This window comes from Prinia subflava, chromosome 2 (genome assembly GCF_021018805.1).
Source record: "Prinia subflava isolate CZ2003 ecotype Zambia chromosome 2, Cam_Psub_1.2, whole genome shotgun sequence".
In the NCBI taxonomy this organism is placed as follows: domain Eukaryota; kingdom Metazoa; phylum Chordata; class Aves; order Passeriformes; family Cisticolidae; genus Prinia; species Prinia subflava.
The window spans coordinates 15273524-15296603 of NC_086248.1; the positions used below are offsets into that span (position 1 = coordinate 15273524).

General features: G+C 41.0%; 1 protein-coding gene across 1 annotated transcript in view; it reads left to right on the top strand.

Moving 5' to 3' along the window:
• The first annotated feature begins 18853 nt into the window (after positions 1 to 18853).
• ADAM17 (ADAM metallopeptidase domain 17) overlaps positions 18854 to 23080 on the top strand; it is a 34741-nt gene continuing 30514 nt past the window's right edge. The window contains exon 1 of the mRNA XM_063425103.1: positions 18854 to 19119. Coding sequence (XP_063281173.1) covers positions 19023 to 19119 — 97 coding nt within the window. The 5' untranslated portion in view covers positions 18854 to 19022. The remainder of the gene's footprint in view (positions 19120 to 23080) is intronic.

Genomic DNA, 23080 nt, shown 5'->3' on the forward strand with positions numbered 1-23080 from the left:
AAAAAGTCTTGAAACTACAGCATCAGCCTTTAAATTTTAATAATAATGAATACAGCATCTCTCCTCATTGTTTCAAAATTTGGCCAAGTATTTGCATTGTTCTGAAGGTGAGAGGGAATGAAATGTGTAGGGGAGTGGGATGATACCACAAATAAAAGAGATGGATTGTAATTCAGTAAATGACTTTGCTGAGTCTTTCCCTCACAGGTAAACTTGGGCAATAAATTATCATATATAGGAAAAGGGTAGACTCTGTAGTTTATTCCAGACATTACTGGAAGAGTACAGGCTTGAGATTGCCATTGTACAGCTGAAATCCCAGACTTGTGTAACAAGAACTAACTGCCCTCCTTTGTGTGAGTGTGGCTACATGACTCGGCTGCTGAAAGCTCCAGCAATTACAACTTGGCCGCCTTTCAGCTGTATAAAATGCCAGAGTGGGAGGGTGAAATGTTAGTACCAGCTTTGGATTACTGCCATGATATTTGCTGCTACACTGCAAAGACTCCAGCTTCCTGGAGGAATGCTGGGTTGTCTTCTGCCACGTGGTCATCAGTACACCTGATAATAAAGTGTAGCCTGAAACTATGACATGACATATTTTAAAGTTTGTATTTCTGTATATGCAAACCAGTTTAAAGGCAGTTTGTCTGTAGTGTAGGATCCGTGCATTGACATCAGTGTAAGAATTCCTGAGCAGAGATTCTGAAAATGCCATTAGAAGCGGCTCATAAGAGTTTTTATTGCGAATTACATTCTTTGTTGTCCAACCTCTATGCTTAGTTAAATCCCCATTCCTATTGTTGTGGTCATTGTCATTGTGAAATCCCTCTACTTTGGAAGCAAAAGGACATTTTGTAAAACCTGTTTGCAGGGAGAAGAGTGGAGATTTTTTTAGGCCTTGGCTTCAAATCATATATGGCTGCTGATGTTACTGCTGAGCAGATGCTGGGTAATTCTGATCTGTTGTAAATCTGTTGGAAACAGTAAAAGAGGGTCATTACAGTCCTGTAAAAAGGAGGAAAATTAGAGGGAGATGTTTGTTTCTATGCTATGAATTACTTAAATTGCATTCCCCAGGGAAATCTGATGTGTGGCAGCCAGGGAGTGATAGTTTGGTTTCAGCAGTAACAGCAATAACAAACTGCACATTATAGCATTCTTCACATAACTCAAGGCTTCCAAAGAAATTTTGTGCATGTGTTAAGAGATACTGAAGCCTCTGTAGTACAGAATGCATGAATCAGCTCAGTGAAGTTTAAAAAATACTTGTGTTTCTATTTGTAGAACAAATTATGCTAATGTGAACCAGGAGGCAACAGGATATTTGGGATATTATAAAATGGCAGAGCCCATGTGTTGCCACTCATCCCTTCTGAAAAATCCAGGCTGACACAAAAAGCTGCCTTTGTTTTGTTAGCATAATTTCATTGGTTTCAATGTATGGGTGACTTAAACTTCATTTATAGAGCTAACTTGATCAGATTGAATGGTCTGAACAAGATCTTGCTATGTGATTTAAAAGGTTTCAGTAGTTGGTGAACTTTATTCATTACTTGATCACCTTTAATGTTAGAATTAATCAGTTTAAATATAGGACTTTGAGAACTTAATTTTTGATTTTCATATACCAGGTCTTCAGTAGGGTCTTATGCAAACACAGAATAAACACCCATATAAAAGATATTTTATTTGGACACTTCAAATAATAGAAATTTGTTAATAGGTAGCCATGCCAAAATGCTTCAAAAATATTAGTGCTCAGTAAGTGTTGTGTCAAGTGGAAACTCGTGCCAGCTTATTGCTGTTATGGTTTGTGGTTTGAGAGATGGTTGACAATTTCATCAGCGTGACGAACAAGAGGAACTTCTCAAGGAGTACCAGAGCATCACCAAAGAAATTTGTGTCCAGTGGAATTGCAGTTAGAGCCAATTTAACTGATGCAATTTTTGATACTCTGTTTTGTCCCTCCCCTCAAGTTTTATACCATCAGAGACAGTTTCAATAATGCTCAGTGGAAAACAAAATCAGGGCTTTTGCTAGGCCTGCTTGAATTATTTAGCAGCCAAGTTCAAAGCTACTTTGCTGTGAAAATTCCGTCCCTACAAATGTGTTTCTAATGTTGTGGTTACTGTCCTGCTCTGCTTTATTGCAGCTGTCCTTGCACTGCTCTTCCTTTCTGCCCTGTCTTCTGAGGCTCTGGAGTGAGGGCTGGGCACTGCATGGTGGTGGAGAGATGCTCGGAGGCACAGATGGCTCTGATCTCCTGCACATTGAGAATCCCTGAGGGGCTGGTGTGCACGCAGGTGCCAGGGGTGTGGGATCCCAGAGGGGAGAAGGTGCAGCAAGATAATCACTACTGAAAGTGGTGTAAGGCAGGGGAATAACAAAACCAGAGCCCATCTGTCAGTACTGAATGCAAGCACTGCTGTCTATTGTTACTACCTCCAGAGTGGAAGGACTCAAGATACTCGGTCACTTAAAAGTGAGGGATGTCATGCATGATCTCTGGTGTGTGGTCAAGGCTGAAAAGATGTTTAGATCTCTGCATGTGTTGCTCCGTTCTACAAGCAACGAGATGGTTACATGCTGTTCTGTACAAGAGCACACAGTCACCTCTAGTGAACCTGTGGAATGTGGTTCAAAACCAGCAGCTTTGATAAATAATTAAAAAAAAAATAAAAATTTGAGAATAATGTAAATGGTTCCTGTGGAAGATACAGCCTTAAGTGTGCCAGCCTAATCCATTGAAGACTTCTGCTTCGAAGTGGGACAACTTATGCTGTAGTTTATGTACTTCAAATACATCTGGAGGGGACGCCCCTAGATACCAAACCCCACTCATTGCCATCACAGGCGCTACACAGTATGTTTATCAGGCTGCTATGAGGTACTCTTCCTGCTTTGGTACTGGAAGCCTGTTCCAGGTCCTCATCCTGCTGATAGCTCGAAATCCAAATAAAAGCTTTCTCTTAGCTGGTTTCTACCCACTTGTTTTTGTGTCAATGCCGCCTGTTAGCTAAATCTTGTAAATGTTCTGCTGTCAGCAGCTCTTCCTGGAGAGGAATATTAGATCAACAGAGTGCTCCAGGAACATCTTGTGGTATGCAGGGATAGAACATTGTGTGGAACTTCAGTACGTCTGTAACAATAATTGGTTTTCAGAGGTGGGTCCTAATGCTGCTCAAGGTTTTGCTGATTTTAATGAGGATTCAGTCCATCGATGGTCTGCAGTAGTTAGTGTTTTGTCAGTGATAATTTGGCTGGTAAGGAAGGCAATTTGCTTTGGAGTGCATCTGCAAAAAATCTATTGCAAAGGGAAAAAACAGCTGAGGACGAAGGAATTGTTTTGGTTGCCAAATAAAATGATCTTTAACAGCATGGGCATTGACATTTGAAAGAAATAATCATATTTTCTTTTTCCAAATGGCTGCTCTTTATAAAATTGGCTCACTTGTTAGTTCACTGTCTTAAAAGATAAAAAGGAAATGTTGCTTATCTGTCTGGCTTGGTTGATGGGTCAATTGCAAATATTTTTGTCCAATTAGAACTGGAGGAGAAAGGGTGAATCATTCTTGTCAAAGGCATATTAATTTTTAAAAGGTGCTCAAGCTTTCCAAATGTAACCTTTTTTTCCATCCAGCTACAAATATGAGATCAATATCAGCATTCTGGAACTTCATGTTGTATTCTCTGACTTTCTAAAATTCACTTGCTGAGAAAACCAGGCAGGCCTTACTACTAATAAATAAATCACTAGGATTAAATGGTGCAGTAAGAGAAGTATCAGGAAAGAAAACAAGTTGACTGTTCAGTGGATTTGTAATACTGGAATGTTGTGTTTTTCTCTGACAGTAGGAAATTGCTACACCCACAAAAGGTCTGTAATTTAGTGTGTTCTTCTGTTAGGAACCACGTCTTTCCTCATCAAGAGGAATCTAGAAACCTGTTACTGCAACAAAGTTAGGGAAAAAAAATTGTTCTGTCACTGTGGATCTAATCATTGGTGTTAGTACAGTAAAGCTGCACAGCCCTGCTGTGGAGAGCACGGCATACACAAGCACCCAGACCCTGTGAACATGAACATGGCATGCTGACCCTTCCATGAGTGATGGATTTTGGACAACCTCCAGTAACTGCAATGGCTACCTAAAATCATGGGATAAAGCCCATATATATTAAGACAAGATCAAGCATTATTTATGTAAATGAATGAAATACAGTGTTCTCATGTAATTTAAAAGACAAGTAGAATAATAAGAATTTGACAATGACTTCAGGGTTTATAGATCAGCCTGCAGTGTCTTTGTAGTTCTGCTGGGGACAAAAGGAAAAGCTATGTGGATTAATTTGAAGATTCAATAAGGCAACTGGAGAGAGTAACCTGCTTTATTCCTGACCTCTGGAGCACCTGAGAACACTCTTCCTCTGTTGGAGAAGGAAAAAAGGCATCTTTTATCAAGAAAATCTTACAATTTCTCTGGTAAGACATAAAAAGCAACCACATGCCCTTGTACACGAGGTTGCAGTGGTCTTGATCTTTTCAGAGAAGATCTAGAGAAGACATTCCTCATTTTGTCTTGACAAGCTTGTTTCCAAACTGCTGGGTTTCTGCTGAAGTTCCACTAATGCTTTTGAATCCTCTCTGGTGATAATGTAGCTGCAGGGTGAAGTTCACACAAAATTCTCTAGTGAAGGATGATGGTTTAACAACATAAAGCAATGATGTAGGTAAGTGTGAGAAGGCAGAGAAGGATGAGAATTTGGTAGCCAAAAGGAAGCGATCCAGCCAGGCTGAGTAGAGTTTGGAGAATCCCTGCCTAACTTCAGAAAGTGAATGAAGCCTTAAACCAAATGGTTTAACAGGGTTTAACATACATCTCCAGTAAAATGAAGCAAGTGGGTCCTTTGGGAAAGGAGATCAACCTTAGGGAAATAGGTTGGAGTGCCACTTACTAATTCAAGTACTGGGCTTACTCAATGAGCACGGTGATGTAGTGGTGAAAGATGGGGGTGGTTTGCATTTGCAGGCACCATCGAAGTCATGCTAAAGCTGCCAGAAGGGAAGTACTGTGCCATTTCCCTGTGTTTAAGTTCTATCACTGTTTGTCCATTTGTGTTTATTTTTTTTTTCCTTAATAACCAGTCCTGCTCTGTACAGTCTGAGTGTTTGCCCAGTGAGATGCTCTGCTGAAGGATGGGGATCCAAGGACTTGGAGTAATTTATCAAGGCAGCCTGGAATCCCTACAGTCAGCTAGCATTAGTGCTGGGTCTGCTGATGAAAGTCTGCTCAGAGTAGCAGTATCATCACAAGTACTGGATGCTTCCTAAAGAACTTACTGGATGAGTTGCTTGATCTTTTTAGCAGGAAACCTATTGTTTAATTGGTAGAATTGAGTAACAGAAAATATTTCCTGTCTTAATGAAAACAATGTCCCCAGCTATCTCAAATATTGTACGATTTTTCTATTAAAAAGTTTTTATTGAGAATGAAATTCTGAGATTTGCATTTTTTTTCTTCTTTGAAATGAATTTAAAATTGTTAGATCTGATTCTCTCATTAAGCATTCTTGGCCAAATAAAAAGTCCTCAAAAGCTCTGGAAGCTATAGCCAAATGGGACTCTGATTGCATTTCCATCTTCTAAAAGACCATTGGAAAGATAACTGTGTGGGAAGGGATCCACTGCAGGGAACAGTCATGCCCTGGCAGCAGGGATGGACCAGATGACCTAATTTCTCTTTTCCATTGGAGTTCTCTCTGATTCCCCAGCTCATCATGCAATCACATGACTGACAACAAGGATAAAAAAATGTGGAAAATACATCTTCCAGTTTAACAAATCCTGTTCTTGATTCCATCACCTTGCAAGCACTGATTAACTGAATGCCATAGAGTCCTATATCATTATGTTGGTCTTTGAGAAGAAACCCTTAAAACTGACTTGCCATCTGCTTTGCCTGGAATTCAGCACTGCTTGACCCTCAACTACATGAGACATCTGCTTGATGCAGGTGATGTGTGAATAGAAGCAAGACTTGAGAAGAAGAGCTCAAAGAAGCAGTTGCAGGAATAATATACTCTACTGCCTGGTTTTCATGTTAACCCATACAACTCATCTACAAGATTTTGGAAGTGCAGCACTGTGCTGACTACTCCATTATCATACCTTGTATACAGATGACATGACCCTGCTGTGCCAAAGTCTACAATTGGTTAGACTGGCCTTAAGGTGGCTTTTTTGCAGCTGTTTATAAATCAGCCTTGACCTAGCTGTCATCATCCAAAGGAGACTTTTTTCCTTTTTTTTTTTTTCCTTTCCTATCACTTGGTGCTTCTTGCTGGCTGAACAGGCTACCTGTTCTCCCTGAGAGAGGTAGCCTGAGGTCTTGTAGTGTCAGATCTTATCTGCAATAGGAAGAATTTTGGAATCAGCATTTAGATTATTATCAAGGGATCAGTCTTTGAAATACATTTTATTAACATAAGCTCATGCTGCAGAGTTTGTACATGGAATTTTATTCCCACTTGGTGCATGCCATCTGTAATCATTCTCCATTAACATGATTCACATCATACCTACAGACAAAACCAAACACAAAGGCCAAAGAGTCCTGACTGTGGCATGAAGATGATAATGGATTACAAGAATGCACTCAGAAACCCCTGCATCTGGGTGGAGAAGTGAGGGTGTACAAGATAAAGAACTTTTAAAAGCAGAATACATAGACCAATAAAACACTTGGCTGTTTTGATGGAAACTACACAAAGCCAGCATATTATCTGAATGAGGATGTTTACAGAGGATGTTAGATCCTTCACAACTCTGATTTGCAATTACTAGATGGATGCTTATCTAGCCAGCTGAGATCAGGAGTTTGTCTCTCAGATGCACTTTGGAAGAAATGCAGTAAGGTTGATTTCTTCCTCGGTAAGAGAAAGTGGAGTGGAGTGCTTCTTGCTAGAACTGTATGTCATATACTTTCTATTACTGCAGAAACCAAGGGCCTCTGCAATGCCCAGCCTCTCCTGACCTCTTGTTGTACCTTATTTTTTTAATAGCTGTGATTTTCAGTCTTTTTCTTTAGTTATTCTGGTTTAGAGGATGTTAAAAACCTGTCTTTTAGCTTAGATTTATTGACTACACAATTTATGGGGCCTTCTGAAGCAGATAGCTATTACAGATTTCATTGGATGTACAAGATTGGACAAGTCTGAGTTCCTGTGGCCCTGGTAATCAGTTCTTTCGTACTCATGTAGCCAAAAGAAGCACTCTCTCCACCCTGCTGCCTGTGGAGCCTGAGACACGGACAAGATACAGGGATGTCAGTAGTTTTCCATGCCCTGCATTCTTTTTCTGAATTATTTTCCTGTGCCAAGCAATCCCAATTTCTAAAACAATGAGAAAAAATCTTCAAGCTCTTAAGACACAAAAATAAACACATGTGTCATAAAAGTATCATTGGTTAATGAGAAAAATACTGTGATAATGAAGAAAATTTAACATTTAGAAATGAGGAGTGTCTGACTACTGAGGGGCTTTTGTGGAAATAATGACCAAAAATTAAAAATCCTAACATTTAACAGCATATTTCCTGTCTGTTCTGCTTGGTTTTTTTCCTTAACTTGTAAAGCTTTCCTATGTTTTCCAATTAGAATAGACAGATTGCTGCTGTTCAGGGAAACTGCCTTAGAGATCTACTCCACTGAGACCAAACTAACTGGTAGATGCAGTTTGATGCATTTTGTTTGGTTTTCTTCCTTGTCACTCAGCTTTCATATCCAATTGCACCCACCCACCCCAAAAACTCCTGTTTGCTATTAGTAATTTATTTATTTACTTTCTTAATTCAAGGATCTTTAGTTTAAAAACTCTACATCCTGCTTCTAAACAGTATTGTGGGATAAAATGTATCAGTCTGAGCAGTACAAATTACATCAATCCAAAGGCTGTGCTGATTCATACTCCCTGCCAGTGAGGTCTGAAGATTTTTATCAAATGGGAATTGCTGGGGTCCAAAGCTCTAGTGGCAGCCTGTCCTCCTGGGCCATGTCTCTTGCTGACAACCAGTTCCTGCACTGGATACATGCTCTGGAGGATCCCTCGGAGGTCACAGTTATGGAGTCAATTTAGTCCAACACAAATCCATACTGCCTTTGAAGGCTTCTGCTGTCTCATCTCTGTTTTCCCAGCGCCCCTCTTAGGCTGGATCAGAGAGCCTGAATGCAAAACCACATGTAAGGATGGACACTTTCCCCTCTCCCTCCCCAGCCCACATGCTGACCCCCACACTGCACGGTTCCTCAGGAAGAGAAATGCATTGCAGGAGAGGCCAGGAGCACTCCTCCTCCCCATGGCAATGCAAATCAGGATGGATGGTGTGGCAATATAACAAAAACTCAGGTACAAGGACTTTAACGTCCCTACTTGTTAGACCAAGGCAGGTTTATTTGTCTGCTTTGCACTGTATTCTGGGTCTGGTCTTGTAATGTTTATTGTTGGCTCAAAGTGAGTGACAGTGGATTCTCACTCATTAGGTTGCAGGATCAAAGTTTCTTTAGGAGTAATATCTTCGAGCAGTGAAAGCTCCTGAGTCTCAAACTGCACGAAAAGAAGAGTTGTAAATAAAAGACAAAAATTAAGATCTTCAAGGAAAGAAGCTTTTTATCCTTAGCAGAAGCGTCAATCCAAATGACACCCTAGCAGAACACGGGCATGGTCAGCAAACCTGTTTTACTACAATTTCAGATGTTCTGCATGATCCAATTTCTTTCTACCTTCACAAGTTGGGCTTAAGGGTAAACACAAATTTAAGCATCAAAAGGCAAACCTTGTTTACAGTCCTCCTGTGCTTTATTGTGTGTTGCTGTACTGTTCCAGAATGAAATGTCCTGGTAGTGATGCCTGTAATCAAGGAAACAGGAGAATATGGGATGAAACAAGAAACAAGATGAGCTGATAAATAACCACAGAAAATTAGTTCACTAAAGAAGTTTAACTCATTAAAATGAAACAATCTAGAGCAAGATTCCTGCTACTTTCAAATGAGAAGTGAATTTAGAATCCTCTCTTTAAAATTATAACCTAAAAGATGCACTGTATTCATGAGAAATAAAAGAAGTAAAAGATGGGAAAATAACAAGTAATACACCAAATAGTTTCAGTTGTGCTAGTGTGTGTGTATACTGAAATATATTTTTATTTATAAAAATGTTGTTATATATATTTACATGTGTTTGTATATATATATATATGTATGTGTTTATTTATGAGATTTGACTGTGTCTGCTTGCAGAGGACTGACTCATTTGATGTTGGAAATTAGTTATAATCAGATGCTAACAACTTTTGGTTTCTAAGGACCTAGGCTGACCCCATGTCCTGTGAACCACTCCTACCTTTGCATAACTTGGATTTCTGGAATCAGATGGGGACAGAAAAATGTTCTTAACATTTTGTACTAAATACATTACATTAATTATGGTGTCTTGGTTGAAATCTATTTAGGAAACACATTTAATAGTAACTACTGGTCATGTTGTCTGGAAAAAAACATAAATAAAACTCTAAATCCTTAGAGTTAAACTTTTCTGGGTGATTTGTGTACAGGTAAGGACAGCCAGTTTAGTCATTCATTAAACTTTTCAAATAGCTCATTTGAACATGGTGTAAGTTATGATAGGAAATACCAGAAGCTTGCATAGTATAACAGCAATATAAAAGCAATAAACTCATACAAAATTTAAAAACTGCTCAGGTTTACTTACTACCATATATGCAGTATCTTTGCATTAATAGGAGCAAGACAAGTAATATACATTTAAGGATCTTACAAAACATCCCCTCAAACTGTTTTTCTACATTGCATGAATTGCACACACACATTTATAAAGTGCAGCTGTTTGTATATGGCTCCATACTTTACTGACTATGATTTTTTTATAGCTTAACATCATGCCTCCATTGCTCTTATCACTACACAGTGGTGTCAGCCACTAACAAGACAAATATTTTAATAAAAGCAGCTTAGTTTCAATAATGCTTTAGAGTCATAAAACCATTAAGGCTGGAAGGGACCTATGGAAATTACATGGTTCATATCTCCTCTCAGAGCAAGTCCAACTTCAAAGTTACAGGTTCCTCAGGGCTGTGTCTTTCAAACACACATGATGCTAAATCTTCCCAATACTCTACATAGCATTAAAAGTATTAATGCAGTCAGTTGTTCTCACTAATCCACCAACAAATACATTCAAGTTAGCCAGTGTAAAACTAGCCACTATACTTATTTCATCTTACATAAACAGCAGTGTTGCTGGGGTTTTTTTCTCTCAAGATTTTAATTTCTTTTATTTTTATACTATTTTTATTATTTTAGACGAGTTATTGCATAATTATTAAGTAAAGTCAAAATATATTTGTATAGTCAGTGGTGGTGTTTTTATTCTTGGGTAACTATCATTGCATTCTGGAGACTGGAGCTTGGTGAATTTTGCTTTACACTATTTCTTAGATACTCAGAAAGCCAATAATCTGTATTCTCAAGGGAAAAATACATGGATTTATATCAGCTGTAGTAAATGAGAAAACCTTTCCAACAGCAGCACACTAAAATTCAACTGGTTTAGTTTTGTTCTAATCATTTTAGTGTTGTAAAAGGCCCTGAAAAGTGGTGTTTTCTTTAATCTCAGTATAATTGCCTCAGAAACAGCAGTAATGCATCCTTGCTAACACTGGCTCCAGCAACGTTTTCATCAAAACACACAGAAGAACTGACTTTTGACAAAAAGGATGGTTTAATTTGCAGTGGACACTCTGCAGGTCTTACTGATTCCTGCTGAGAAACTACTCCTACAGCAAGGCCCCTCCAGTGGAGCTGGAAGGTGCTGGCACAGACATCTGATCAGTCTGGAATCCTGCCAAGGGGACCCAAGCAGGATGAGCACTGCTACAGGAGTCCAGAGTCTTGTGCAGACACTGCTGCCCTTACCCTGACAATGTCAGGGGAGGCCCATGGGATCCCACCACAAGGGTTCACCTGTGCCTCAATCTTCCCAGTCAGCTGCCCTGGAGGAGTCCTCTAGACAATCCAGAAATCCAACTGTAGACCTCAATTCTGCATAACTGTTTACACCTTCCACTCCTTTTTTGTTTTACTTGTATTTGTGAACACAAATAAATTTTAAAAACCCAACCAGCCAACAAAATAAACTACGAGTGTACCTAAGAATTCAGTGTGATTTAATTACAAACACAAGAGATAAACCATATTCAGCATCATTTAACTGGCCAAACTGGAACGGTTTTTGCGAAGCTCAAAGGGAAAAGGAAAGGAAAAGAAGGTATCAAGGAGACAAGAGCAAGAGCAAAAGCTCTGATGTCACTACAGAGTTTGGGGATTTTTTTCTCTTAAACTTTTTCTTGGTCACCTTATTGACCTCCTCATCTTTCATGGCCCTCTTTATGACCTATTTCAGGCTCCTTCTTTGCACTGATCCCACGGGTCATCTTTTCTCAGCATCCCAGATAAAGCAAGAAAAGTTACCCAGTGCAGACAATCTGACAGCTGAGCGAGTTAGATTCAGCTGAAGCCAGGTACCCAACTAGCACAGGATCAGAATTAGGCTTTCCCTGTGTGTCTCAGAGATATGAACAGTATCCTTTGAACCACATTCTTGATGATATTTGTCACACATTTCCTCAGCAACTTCAAAAGTGTTTGAGTCCTTTAATTACAGTGCTGGTTAGCTACCATCTTAACTAACAGGCATTTGCTCAGAACAGACATATTCTCAAACACTCCCTTTATTATCTTTTTCCCCAAGTGCAAAAATAATTTACAAAGAGCCATATTAACATCCCTGGTTATATATAAAGCAGTATTCTTTGGAGAACAAAAATATTAAAAGAGTCATAAGGAAGTATGAGTTTCTGTCCTAGATTTGCACTAAACTCTGTGCTTGTGCTTTCTGCTTTAGGGACCTTAGAAACTTCTGCCTACCAGTTCTTCACCAGTAACACTTTGCAGTCATGTGTGAGAAACACGAGCCTCGTGTCACTTTTCATAAAGAAAATTACCTAAGATAATCACTTTAAAATAGGTCTAGCACTGTGCTTGTTTTCAGGTTATTTCCCAGTCCTTTTAAATTGCTGCTTTAAGTCAGCAGGTGTATAATAACTATGAACACTTGGCTCTTCCATTGCATATTGAATATACATCGCTGTCCATGCTCTACCATTGGAAAATGGATTCACACACAGAAAGGTGTAAGGAGACTTAGACAGAATCTCCTTAATGATACCTTAAGTTAGTCATAGTTGAAGTATTTTGGCCAGTGGTTTGCTTACTGTGCCCCATGAGCCACTGGTATGGACTCTACAGAATCATGTGAAAACATGGGTTTAAGTAGAATTTTAACAACTGGGTACAATGCGTTGTCAGAGTTGACTATACTCCAGTGGTCCAAACTTTCTGGAGACTCCTGACTTAGTCTGACATTTGTGATTACAGAATTACCAAAGTGCTCCCAGCTGCCTTGTGATGGCAGAGCTGTGTTACCAGGCCAGTCTAAGCTACAGCTCAATGAATAACAAAGCTGGCATATTTGCTGAGGGCAGGTCTCTCAGGCTCTTGGAAGTGGCCTTCTCTCTGTCTTCCTGCTGTGTGTCCTATATCAGATCTGGCTGGTGAGCACATCTCAGAGCACTGTAACTGGGCAGGGCTGGGGAGTGGTGATTCTATGAGTCACACTTCAAGCACACAGAACTGAAAGCCCTGCAGAGGAGAGAAATGAGGCACCATGAAAATGAGACATCAAAGGCATATAAATAAGAAGACATATTAAAAAAAATGTTGAACTCTCAGCTGATGGGCAGGTGACTCGAATCACACACTGATCTTAAGCAGCTCAACTGCATCTCCTTCACCAAAGCTCCATCATGAGGATGGCCAGTCTGGGCCACCTGAACCCTGGCTGGTGGATGAAGTGAGCCAGTGGTGTTCCCAAGCCTGACATCAGTAGGCTGTCTACAAGTCCAACACATGAGCGGGCCCATTTTGCAGTGGTGAACTGCTGTCCCAGATGTAGGCTGCCTTTTCTTTTTGGAAACAGGTGGTATGTGTAAATTCTGGTCACATGGAGATTTTGACAGTGTTCATAGACCCAAGACATTTGGTGAAATTTCCTTTGTAAATAAATGATTTTAAAATAAGTCCTCTAGGTCTCACTCACATACTCAGGAGAACTATTTTGTCTGAGACAAAACTGTGAGGACTTGGATCCAGATTTATTGCACTTACACCTATCCAGAGTGTGAAGTACTTGCTAGCCTGGAGCAGCAATGCTTCACACTTAAGTTGCTCAGTTATCAGTGAGTTGACAGGGTCAAAAATAAGTAAAGAGAATGAAACCTCTGAACAGGTTGATAGCTTGTAGACACTAAGGACTGCAGCAGCTCAGCAAAAAACTGCATGCATTCCTCCAGTTCTGGGGTGAATGGGTTCATTCAGTCAGTGGTGCAATTTAGGGTAACTCTGCCCTGTCCTCCTGCTGCAAAGTCTCACTACATGAGATCCTCTTGTCTCTCTCCATGAGAGCCTTTTCCCTCTGTTAAGGCTTTAAGATAGTGCCCAGAGGAGCATTAAGACAGGCACACAACTTGTCATTTTACAGAAGGAGAATTGCCACAACATCGCCATCACAGCAATTTTTTCAAGAGCATCTGATTCTGCTGGAGGCTCAGGACTCCAGTTCTCACTGTGGAACCCAAGGAAAATGCAAGGTCTTATTTGGGTGGCTCAGGCATTTATCTCTTTTCAGGCAACTCTCGATGATTCCTCATTCACAAATGTGGTCTACTACAGCTCTAATTAGGAATAGCAAATCTAACACTACATTCCATGTATTCCATGAATCGCTCTGTATTTGAGGTATTGCCAAAAAATCCCTAGAAGGCACAAATGCATTCCAGCGCAGCCTTTTTCTAGCCCACTCTTTCTCTGTTTCTTTGTAATGCAGATGGTACTGAATTCAACACATGACTTTTCCATAGCATGCTGAAGTCTCCAGTTACATTTAAATAACATATTCTCAACCTAGCTTGCAAGGGAAAAAACCCAGAAGTACCAGCACCTTTCAATTCCCATGCATGACTCATATATATATATATATATATATATGAGTCAATATATCTCACTTGTGAAGACACTGAATACTGATTTCAGTTTCATTTTCAGCCCAAAAGAGTTTCATTTGTCTCTTTCATACAATTCTAAGCCTAAACAGGAACTCTTGATACATATATTAAGACATAGTACATATACACACACAAATGTAGAAGCAAAGCAATCTGCCTAAGGCAGAATGCCAGCAGGCCTTTCCAAACCCAAACACATGCAAATTTAATCAATTAAATGTTTTGTTTTGTTTTGTTTACTATGGTAGGTGTCCAGTTGTCCAGCTGCCAGGTTTTGCTTAGGCTGCTGGAGTACACTGGCAGTCAGTTCCCTCTGCGCCTCATACACCAAAATAGTACAGCTGGAGACTGGCCCACATTTCATTACCTTCCACAGGGTCCACACTTGCTGCCTTTATATTAACAATACTCCTGGAATAATGCCTGGCCCTAATGTCTGATCAAAAATACTGCCCAGAAGAAACACATTTTACCTTGTACTTAAATTCTCTTTTCTTTTATTAAATTTCACAGCAAAGAAGCTTTTTCCTAAGAGAAACAAGAGAATCAATAAAAATATCTGATGTCTGCTGAAGAGCAGGAATTGATACCAAAGATATTAACTTCCACCAGTGTCTGCAACAGCTGTTGGGTGGGAAAGAGAAATTACCAGTAAATCATCAGGATGTATTTTAGAACAGAATATAACAAAACCTGGGAATTTGACATTAGGTCCAGTTCTCTTTTTTTTAGGATTTTGTTGTCTGTTTTGGTTTTTTTTTACTGTAGCCATAAGTGTGTACCAAACAATTGCACTAATGAAAAGAAAATCTGATATCAAATAAACAAAGCAAAAACATGAATCCTTTAAGCTTAAAAGGAAGCACATTGCTCTGTGGCATTCCCACGTATTTATAAATGTGATCCAGCAGAAGAGAATCTGTCTTTCCATTTTACATTATAAGGTCTTTTCAGGCCAAATTTTGTGAAATCTGCTCGGTGGAAGAAGCCACATACCTGTTAACATTGATGCAAACAGAACTGTCTAAATTACAAAAAGTGGTATAGGAGGAGTTTTAAAACTGCATTCTGCTTCCATTTAAAGCAGTGTCACAGCTCTTGTTCTCTGAACAGGGCTGGTGTGCCTGTGAAAGTACAAACCATCTTGCCAGAGTGTATCCACAGATGTCTGTAAAGGTGACAAAGGCATGTGTGGAACTACTCAGGAAATCATAAAGTTAAGTGGTTTATATTCATCATCCTGCCTTGGAACACTAAAAACTCTGGAAAGTTCCTGAATGGCTTTGCCACTGACATCTGGTGAATCTTAAATATGTATTTCCAGTTGTAAGATAGTAGTAAGCTTTAAGTATGGAAAGGTGTTTTCTGTTTCTCTTAAAATCCCTATTAGGACAAAAGTGCACCAGTCAGATGGTAGTTTACACATAAAGATGTATCACCTTTCCTAAAAACTAGAAAGGAAGAGATGGAAGACTGGCAGCACCATCTCCTGGCAGATAAATGAAATAGGGACCACTTGGTGTCAGAATGTAGGGCCAAGTAATTTCTTTGTGGATTTTAAACAGGCTGTAGCAGGAAGTAACTTCACAAGAATATATTCCCTCCCTGGGAAGATTAACGTTGATATGCTTCAGAGAAGAAAAGCATGATGTGTTATTATAATTATAGAGAACATATGCTCACAATAACGAAGAACAAATTCAGGTTGCTTCTGCCTTTAAAAAGCTCTCTCATGTTGGTCTCTGCTTTCCTTTGTGATGCAGTAATAGCAGATTTCAAAACTAGCACAGCAGGTAAGTCAGTCCAGTTGCAGCATATGTGTGTAGTCCTGGAAGACCACAGGAGACCATAGAAGTTCCTGAAAGTCAGAAAATACTGGAATATGTATATTTCAAGAGTTGTAGCCAAATTTCTGTCTTGCTGAGTAGGTAGGGGAAATGTTGGGAAATGTACTATAAACTGCTGGATCACTAATGTAGAGTGCTATTTTACATATTTTGAAAGTGACAATAGGCCAAACATCACTAAGTAAGGGTGAGGCCTTCAAAGGAAATGAAAAGCTGTATGGGAAAGAAGAACATCTGTGAAGATAAAAGGGAATGAAGTCAGATGACTTGGTGAAAGACAGACATGGAAGAGAACAGAGGAGAAAAAAGAACTGTGGAAGAGAGGAATTACAGAAACTTCAGAGCTGGTATGCCATAGGAATCCAGATCTCATTTATCAGCAAGAGGGAGAAGACAGCCTCAGCAATAAGTCCAAAGTATTACCGGTCTTCTGCCTGTTGACTCTTGCAGACCTGTTCATGCTGTTATGTGCCCCGTTCCATGGTATGAAACAAACACAAACCCCTCCTTGTGCAACACAAACACAGATGATGTTTTGCTGTTGGGTTTTTTTCTGTGCTTTGGAGGTTATTGCACTTTGAGAAACTCTCAGGTGCTTTTAAAGGATGTTTTTTCTTTCTGCAGATGATCATGAAAGTAGAAGAGATTTTTGAACTTATTCATTCCATCCTCCTCCCAAAACATGAACACTTCTTATAAGTCACTGCACTTCCCAGGACTTCCCCCTACACAGATTCAAATGCCACACGAAATACGGGTTTCAATAATTCCCATGGGAAAATACGCAGCTTTTGAAGCCTGCATCTCCCACACGGGTGGGGAGGAGCCCTGCTTATCTCTTTAGCTCAGAACCAAGATCAAGACTTTTTCCTTGGGGGATCATTTACCCTTCAAACATTCACAAAACAAAGGTAATGCACCATCTTCCTCCAGGGCATGCCACAGAATCCATCTTCCTTTCCAGTCAAACTCCTGAACTGTGTATTTTATGAATCACTCTGGGTAGTGGGTTCACCTCTTTTACCAAACAGTTGTTCTTAAAGGAACCTTTCTTGTGAACAGGGTCAGTTACCCAGCAAGCTGTCACATCTCCAGCTTTTATTATTAACACAGGGAAACACATTCACTGTCTTCATATATTAAATTATTTTCCCTTTTTTTATTATTCGATGTGCTGTACTCGTGCTATTCCTCACCAACACACTACATGCTGTTTCCCATTAATTTCTAATCGTATCCTATGTATTTAGCATATCCTTGTTTAGTCCTTATTCATGTTAATAAAATGGCTCAAATTCCTTACTGTGATAAAGAGATGATGCATTTCTACTAGTACTGAGTAGCAACACACTCCAAAAGTGATCCTATACTAGACTCAAGATGATATATTTGTATAGACAAATTAAGATTTAAAAAACCCCCCACACTCAGGCATGATATTAAACTAATGTACTGATACAAAATCAATTACTGTTATTAATGTGGAATAAACAATATTGCTAAATCAGTGACAATTTTCATAATAACTACATACTGTTATGCTATTATTAAATCACAGTAGTCCAAACACTTTAATTTAACAATTCCATTGTGATGGGCTCTGTCAAAACCAAGCAGCACGGCTTAAGCAGGATGGGCAATGGGTACACTTTTTCTCCGTTTTTGCTGAGTGTATCACTTGCAATCATCTTTGCTGGAGGCATCAAGCTGAGAGATCCATCTAATTCTGGAGAACATTAACCAGAGCATTACAGCACAGCTTTAACACAAGTACATTTGCTGTGCTTTTATCCCAATAAGGCATGCTCTTTGGGAACAGCTGAGTCCTGGACCCATCACTTATTATTTGTACTAAGTGCCACAGTCCTCAGTTGTTCTAAGGAAACTGCACAAAACTTTGTAAAGCCACCGAGTGCAGTCACTCCCATGGCTGGGGAGAAGCAGCAAATGCAGCTGTGAGCGGCATCACTGAGTGTGCACGATCTGAGAGCATCGGGGTCCTCCTGCCCAGGCAGCTCCACTGCCCACGCTGTCCCCAGAGAGGGGCTGCAGAGCCCAGAGCCCTCTCCCTTTCCAGGGTCTGTTCCCATGCTGGAAGGCCGTGAGGGGGCTCTGGTGGGGATGCCCCAAGAAAGCAAAAGCAAGCGCTCTCAGCAGGAAGAACAGCACTGCCAGCAGGTAGGAGGTGATCCTGCCCCTCTATTCAGCCTTGGTGAGCACAAACCCGGAATGCTGTGTCCAGCTCTGGGCTCCTCAGTGCAGGAGAGGCATGGAGCTCCTGAAGAGGGTCCAGCACAGGCTGCAGAGATGGTCAAGGGACTGGAGCATCTCTCTTACCAGGAAAAGCTGAGAGAGTTGGGCCTGTTCAGCCACATGAGATGACTGAGAGGGGACCTCAGCAATGTATTTCAGTATCTGTAGTGAGGGTGTCAAGGGCACGCAGCCAGACTCCTCTTGGTGGTGCCATGCAATAGGACAAGATGCAAGGGGCAGAAATAATTGCTCAGGAAGTTCTACCTGAATATATGAGGAAGAACTTTATTGTGTGTGCTACCAAGCACTGGAACAGACTGTCCAGAGGCTGTGTTGTCTCCCTCCCAGAGTATATTCAAGAACCGTCTGGATGCAACCATGTGCCATGTGGTCTAGGATGACCCCGCAGGAGCAGCGAGGCTGGATCACCCGCCCCACTGCGGACCCTTCCACCCGTGTCTCCACGGAGGCCGCACTCCCCGCCCCACGGCCTCCCCTCACGGCCTCCCCTCACGGCCTCCTCCCCTCCGCCCCGCCCCCCGCTCAAGATGGCGGCCCCGCCCTCCCCACAATGCCCCACGCGCAGTGCCGCGCTTCCGGGTGCGGGCCCAGGAGGGCGGCGGGCCCGGCACGGCGGGCGGAGGCGAGGCGGCCCCAGGCGAGGTCTGCCCCGAGCGGATGCGAACGAGCGGGCGCGCAGTGCCGGAGGAGGCCGCGCCCGGACCATGAGGCTTCCACTGTGGCTGCTCCCGGCCCTGGTGCTGCTGTGGGGGCCGGGCGGGCTGGAGGCGCTGGGGCGATCGCAGCGCCCGCAGCGCTACGGTGAGGGCAGGGCGCGACCACGGCAACCGCGGAGGGGAGGGGAGAGGGGAGAAGGAGGGAGAGACCACTGCGGGGGGGGGCCGGGGGAGGCACGGCACCCCGCTCTGCCGGGGGTGAGCGGCGGGGCTGTGTGGGGCGGGGCGGGGCAGAGCACCCCTTTGCCGAAAGCATCGCTGATGGGAGGTGTTTGGGGACACTGCTCTCTGCGGGGAGGGACACCATTGTCCTCACGCTCGAGGTCTTCTGAGGAGTTTTCCTCACAGGAGTTTGCGTTCTGTTAAAACGCGGTAGTCCCAGAATAGGTCGGGTAGGAAGGGACCGCAGTGGCTCAGTTGGTCCAGTCTCCCTGCTCCTGCAGGGCCATCCTGGATCACATTCCATGGGATTGCATCCAGGCGGTTCTGGAATATCTCCAGGGAGGGAGGCTACACAGCCTCACTGGGCAAAATCATATAAATGGCTTCCCTTCATAGTTCTGTTTGGAGAGTCACCAGAGAGCCCGAAGCCATTGGAACTGAAAGTGACCTCTAGAAAAGCGTGACACGGGCGAGAACCGCTGCTTTCCTTAACTTCTGTAAACAGTTTTGCATCTAAGCTTCTACTTTGCAATGAACAAATTGTAGACTTGCATTTGATAAGCAAAAGTTTATCACTGAAATGGCAGATGGACTCTTGCAAGAGGCAGTGGCAGTGTCTTGCCCTTAAGACCTATACTTTTTGGATCCTTGTCTTTACTCCATTTTTCCTCTTCTCTGTACAATAGTTCCTTATCACTGGGGCAGCAAAATTTTTTTTTCCTTTAAAAACTTTGTCTGGCCCCCACAGGAAAACCCCTGTTTCAAAAATCAAAGGTGCAAAAATGGTTTTGTGATAAGTTCTGTTGCTTTCCTTGAGCCCATTGCTGTGCAGGGCTTCACATATGATGATACTGACATTCAAATCAGCAGCTGAACTGTCTAAACAGTTCAGAACAGTCTCGGAACACCGTTCCAGTGATTAATCAGCAGTACATTCACACAGAGACACTTGTCCTGTCTCCAGTCAGTGAGGCCAGCAGGGATTGCTCCAAGTCTTTTTTGGCCTGCATCTCTCAGCATATTTCCCATCAGGTTCCAGGCTGGACCTCTGCCCTCCTGTCCTGCACCTGAGGTGGGTTTGTGGTTCTGTGCACACCTCAGCAGCTGGGGGCTGCAGGAATCTGGGAAGGATGGGGCTCAGTGGTGGATGCTTCAGGAGTGTCATAGAAATAAACACAGCGTGTCCTTTCAGCATCAGGCGGCTCAGGGAGGTCCTCAACAGCATCTTGGGCTGTCACATCTTCATGCCTTCTAAAGGACCTGTCTGCTATGAGTTTGTGCAGTCTTTATCTGAAGGCTTTTGTCTTTTTGGTCCACTATGAGCTAGACTATGTGCCTAGACTATGAGCTCTTCAGTTTTATGAAATACTGCATGGAGAAAAAGCTCATTTTTTCTGTTTTAAACGTTGGAAGAATTATTCATTTTCTTCACACCTTTAGTGACTGACATACCTGTGCAATTTGACTCATTTGTACCATCTTCTGTTTTTTAAGTGAGAAAATATTAGTCTATATAATAATTCTTAGTATGAGGAAAGAATCATGACTTTATTGGTTAATTTGTCTATATATTTTGTGTTTATTTATTTGAGATGTATGGTCAGGACATATGCAGGACACCATTTGTAATACAAAGGCACCATAAATTTATAATGATGAATGCTTTTGATTTTGTTTCCTTTCTGAGTAGTTTTTGGTCTTTAATAGTCACTCCAGGTTCTCTTTTCTTTGTGTTTTTTTGTTTGTTTGTTTGGGTTTTGGGGGTGGTTTGGGGTTTTTTGTTTGGGTTTTTTTGTTTGTTTGTTTTGTGTGGGTTTTTTCTTTTTGTTTTGAGTGGTAGTAATTGTACTGACATTCTTTGCTGTGTAAATACAGTGAGGAATTACTTTCCTCACATACTATTTCATATTCATATCTTGAATTTCATCATGTGTTTTGTTGTCCTGTAAACTAAATTTGCAAAAGTATTTCAAGGGCGAACTTGAAAAATCTGTGTGGGCTCCTTTTATCCACACACTACTGCCATATATATACATATGCTAATATATAGGAGGCACTATATTCCTAGTATGTTATTTAGCCCCAGATCTAGTAACTTGTACTGTTGTGTTGTTACTGTTACTGTTTGTCACATCAGGACATTGAATGTATTTGTTAATTGGGCTCTTAGATGGTACCTTGAGTGGAAATTGGTCTTTTTAAACCCCCTGTACTACACCAGTGGCACTTTAGTCCCATACCACAGTTAGGAGTTGACCAGTTCTATTTTTGCAGTGCTTTGTAACTCTTGTGTTGATACATTCATATCCTGTTGATCTATTGGTCATTTTCTTGACTTGTTGTAAAACCTCTTTTCCTGAGTCTCAAGCACAGGTCTTTACATAATATCCTATCCTGACAAGAAGTTCCCTTTGGGGTTCTTTCTAATCTCTGCAGGGAATACTAAGGTCAGTTATTGGCACTGGCCTTTAGCATCCATTCTTGGGGCTCTATTTGCAGCTTACTTGTTTTACAAGCCCTTTTGCTTATTTAGCTGTATGGTTTCTTCTCATAAAATAAAAAGTATTTCAGGTATTAGCTTTATGCATTTTACAAGCTGCTTTTAAAAATACCTTTGCCTTTTTTATTGTGGTTTTATGTTCATCTTTTGTTGGAGTTCCGTTGTCCTCATCTTACAGCTTGGTTTTCTAAATATCATCTTTTCCTTCTAATAATTTCAGTGTTATTATTTTGAAAACTCTGTTTATCCACAGCTTAATTTTTGGGAACTGAAATCAGATTTCTGATGAGAACTTATCCTTAAGGAAATTTCATGAATTAACATTTTGTGATTTCTGTTGAGAACTTCTTGCTAATTCAGTTCAGTTTTTCAAGGAGGAAAAAAACCTACATAGTGAAAAAAAGAATTTGACAAAGAATAGAATAAGCGATAATAAGATGTGGGTGATTTTCCAGCTTTTTGGCTGAAGTAATCTTGGAGTGTGGTGCTCCAGGAGTCTAAACTGATCTAAAATGGGACTGCCACAACCTGACCTCAGTTTTCCGATCCCTTCCTCATTCCTGTGAGCACATTCATGGAATGTGAGCTGTCTGGAAGCTATTCTCTTTTTTTGGTTGGTTGGTTGGTTTGTTGTTGTTGTTTTCCTTTTTGTTTTGTTTTGGGGTTTTTTAGTGGTTTAGGGTTTCTGTTTGCTTGGTTTTGGTTTATTTTCAGTAAAGAGTATATTTTCTGTGTGAACTCCATTACTGTGGAGCAGCTCACAGTGTGACTGTCTAAGCACCTGCCCTGTTGTTTTTGGGGAGTGGAAGTGGTTGTGTTCCAGGTGAGGGATGAAGGCAGGATGGCATCCACCTCACTTTGTCTGTAGGTGTACTCTTTTTAATAATGTTGACATCAGGGATCAATTTCTAGAGAAGTGGGACTCTACTACTCAATATAGTGACTGATACTGCAGTTTGGCCCCAAAAAAATTAATGGCAACTCTTTCAATTTTTTTCTCTCTTGTTTATCTCTGAAGATAAACTTTTAGAGCTATAAAATATTTATACTGTTTGTTTTGGAGTTCAGACATAACTGAATGGTAACAGAGCTTAATGTACTTGAGAAGAGTAAGTGTAAATGTCCAGCTTGGGTGCTGAGTAGGTGACTAGGTCACTGAATATACCTAAAGAACTGCCTGAATCTGTATTACAAAGCAGTGGTACAAGTTCTGTGCTGCCACTATGCAAGATGTATCCAGAATTACCCCAACAGTCTGCATGTAAAATGTGTCTTACTCCACTGTTAGCTCTTTTGAATGAGAACTTTTTGTCACAAGCTAGGCAGGGAACTAAAGATAGTTGTTTCTTTTATATAATATAAAGATTATATTCTTTAAATCACT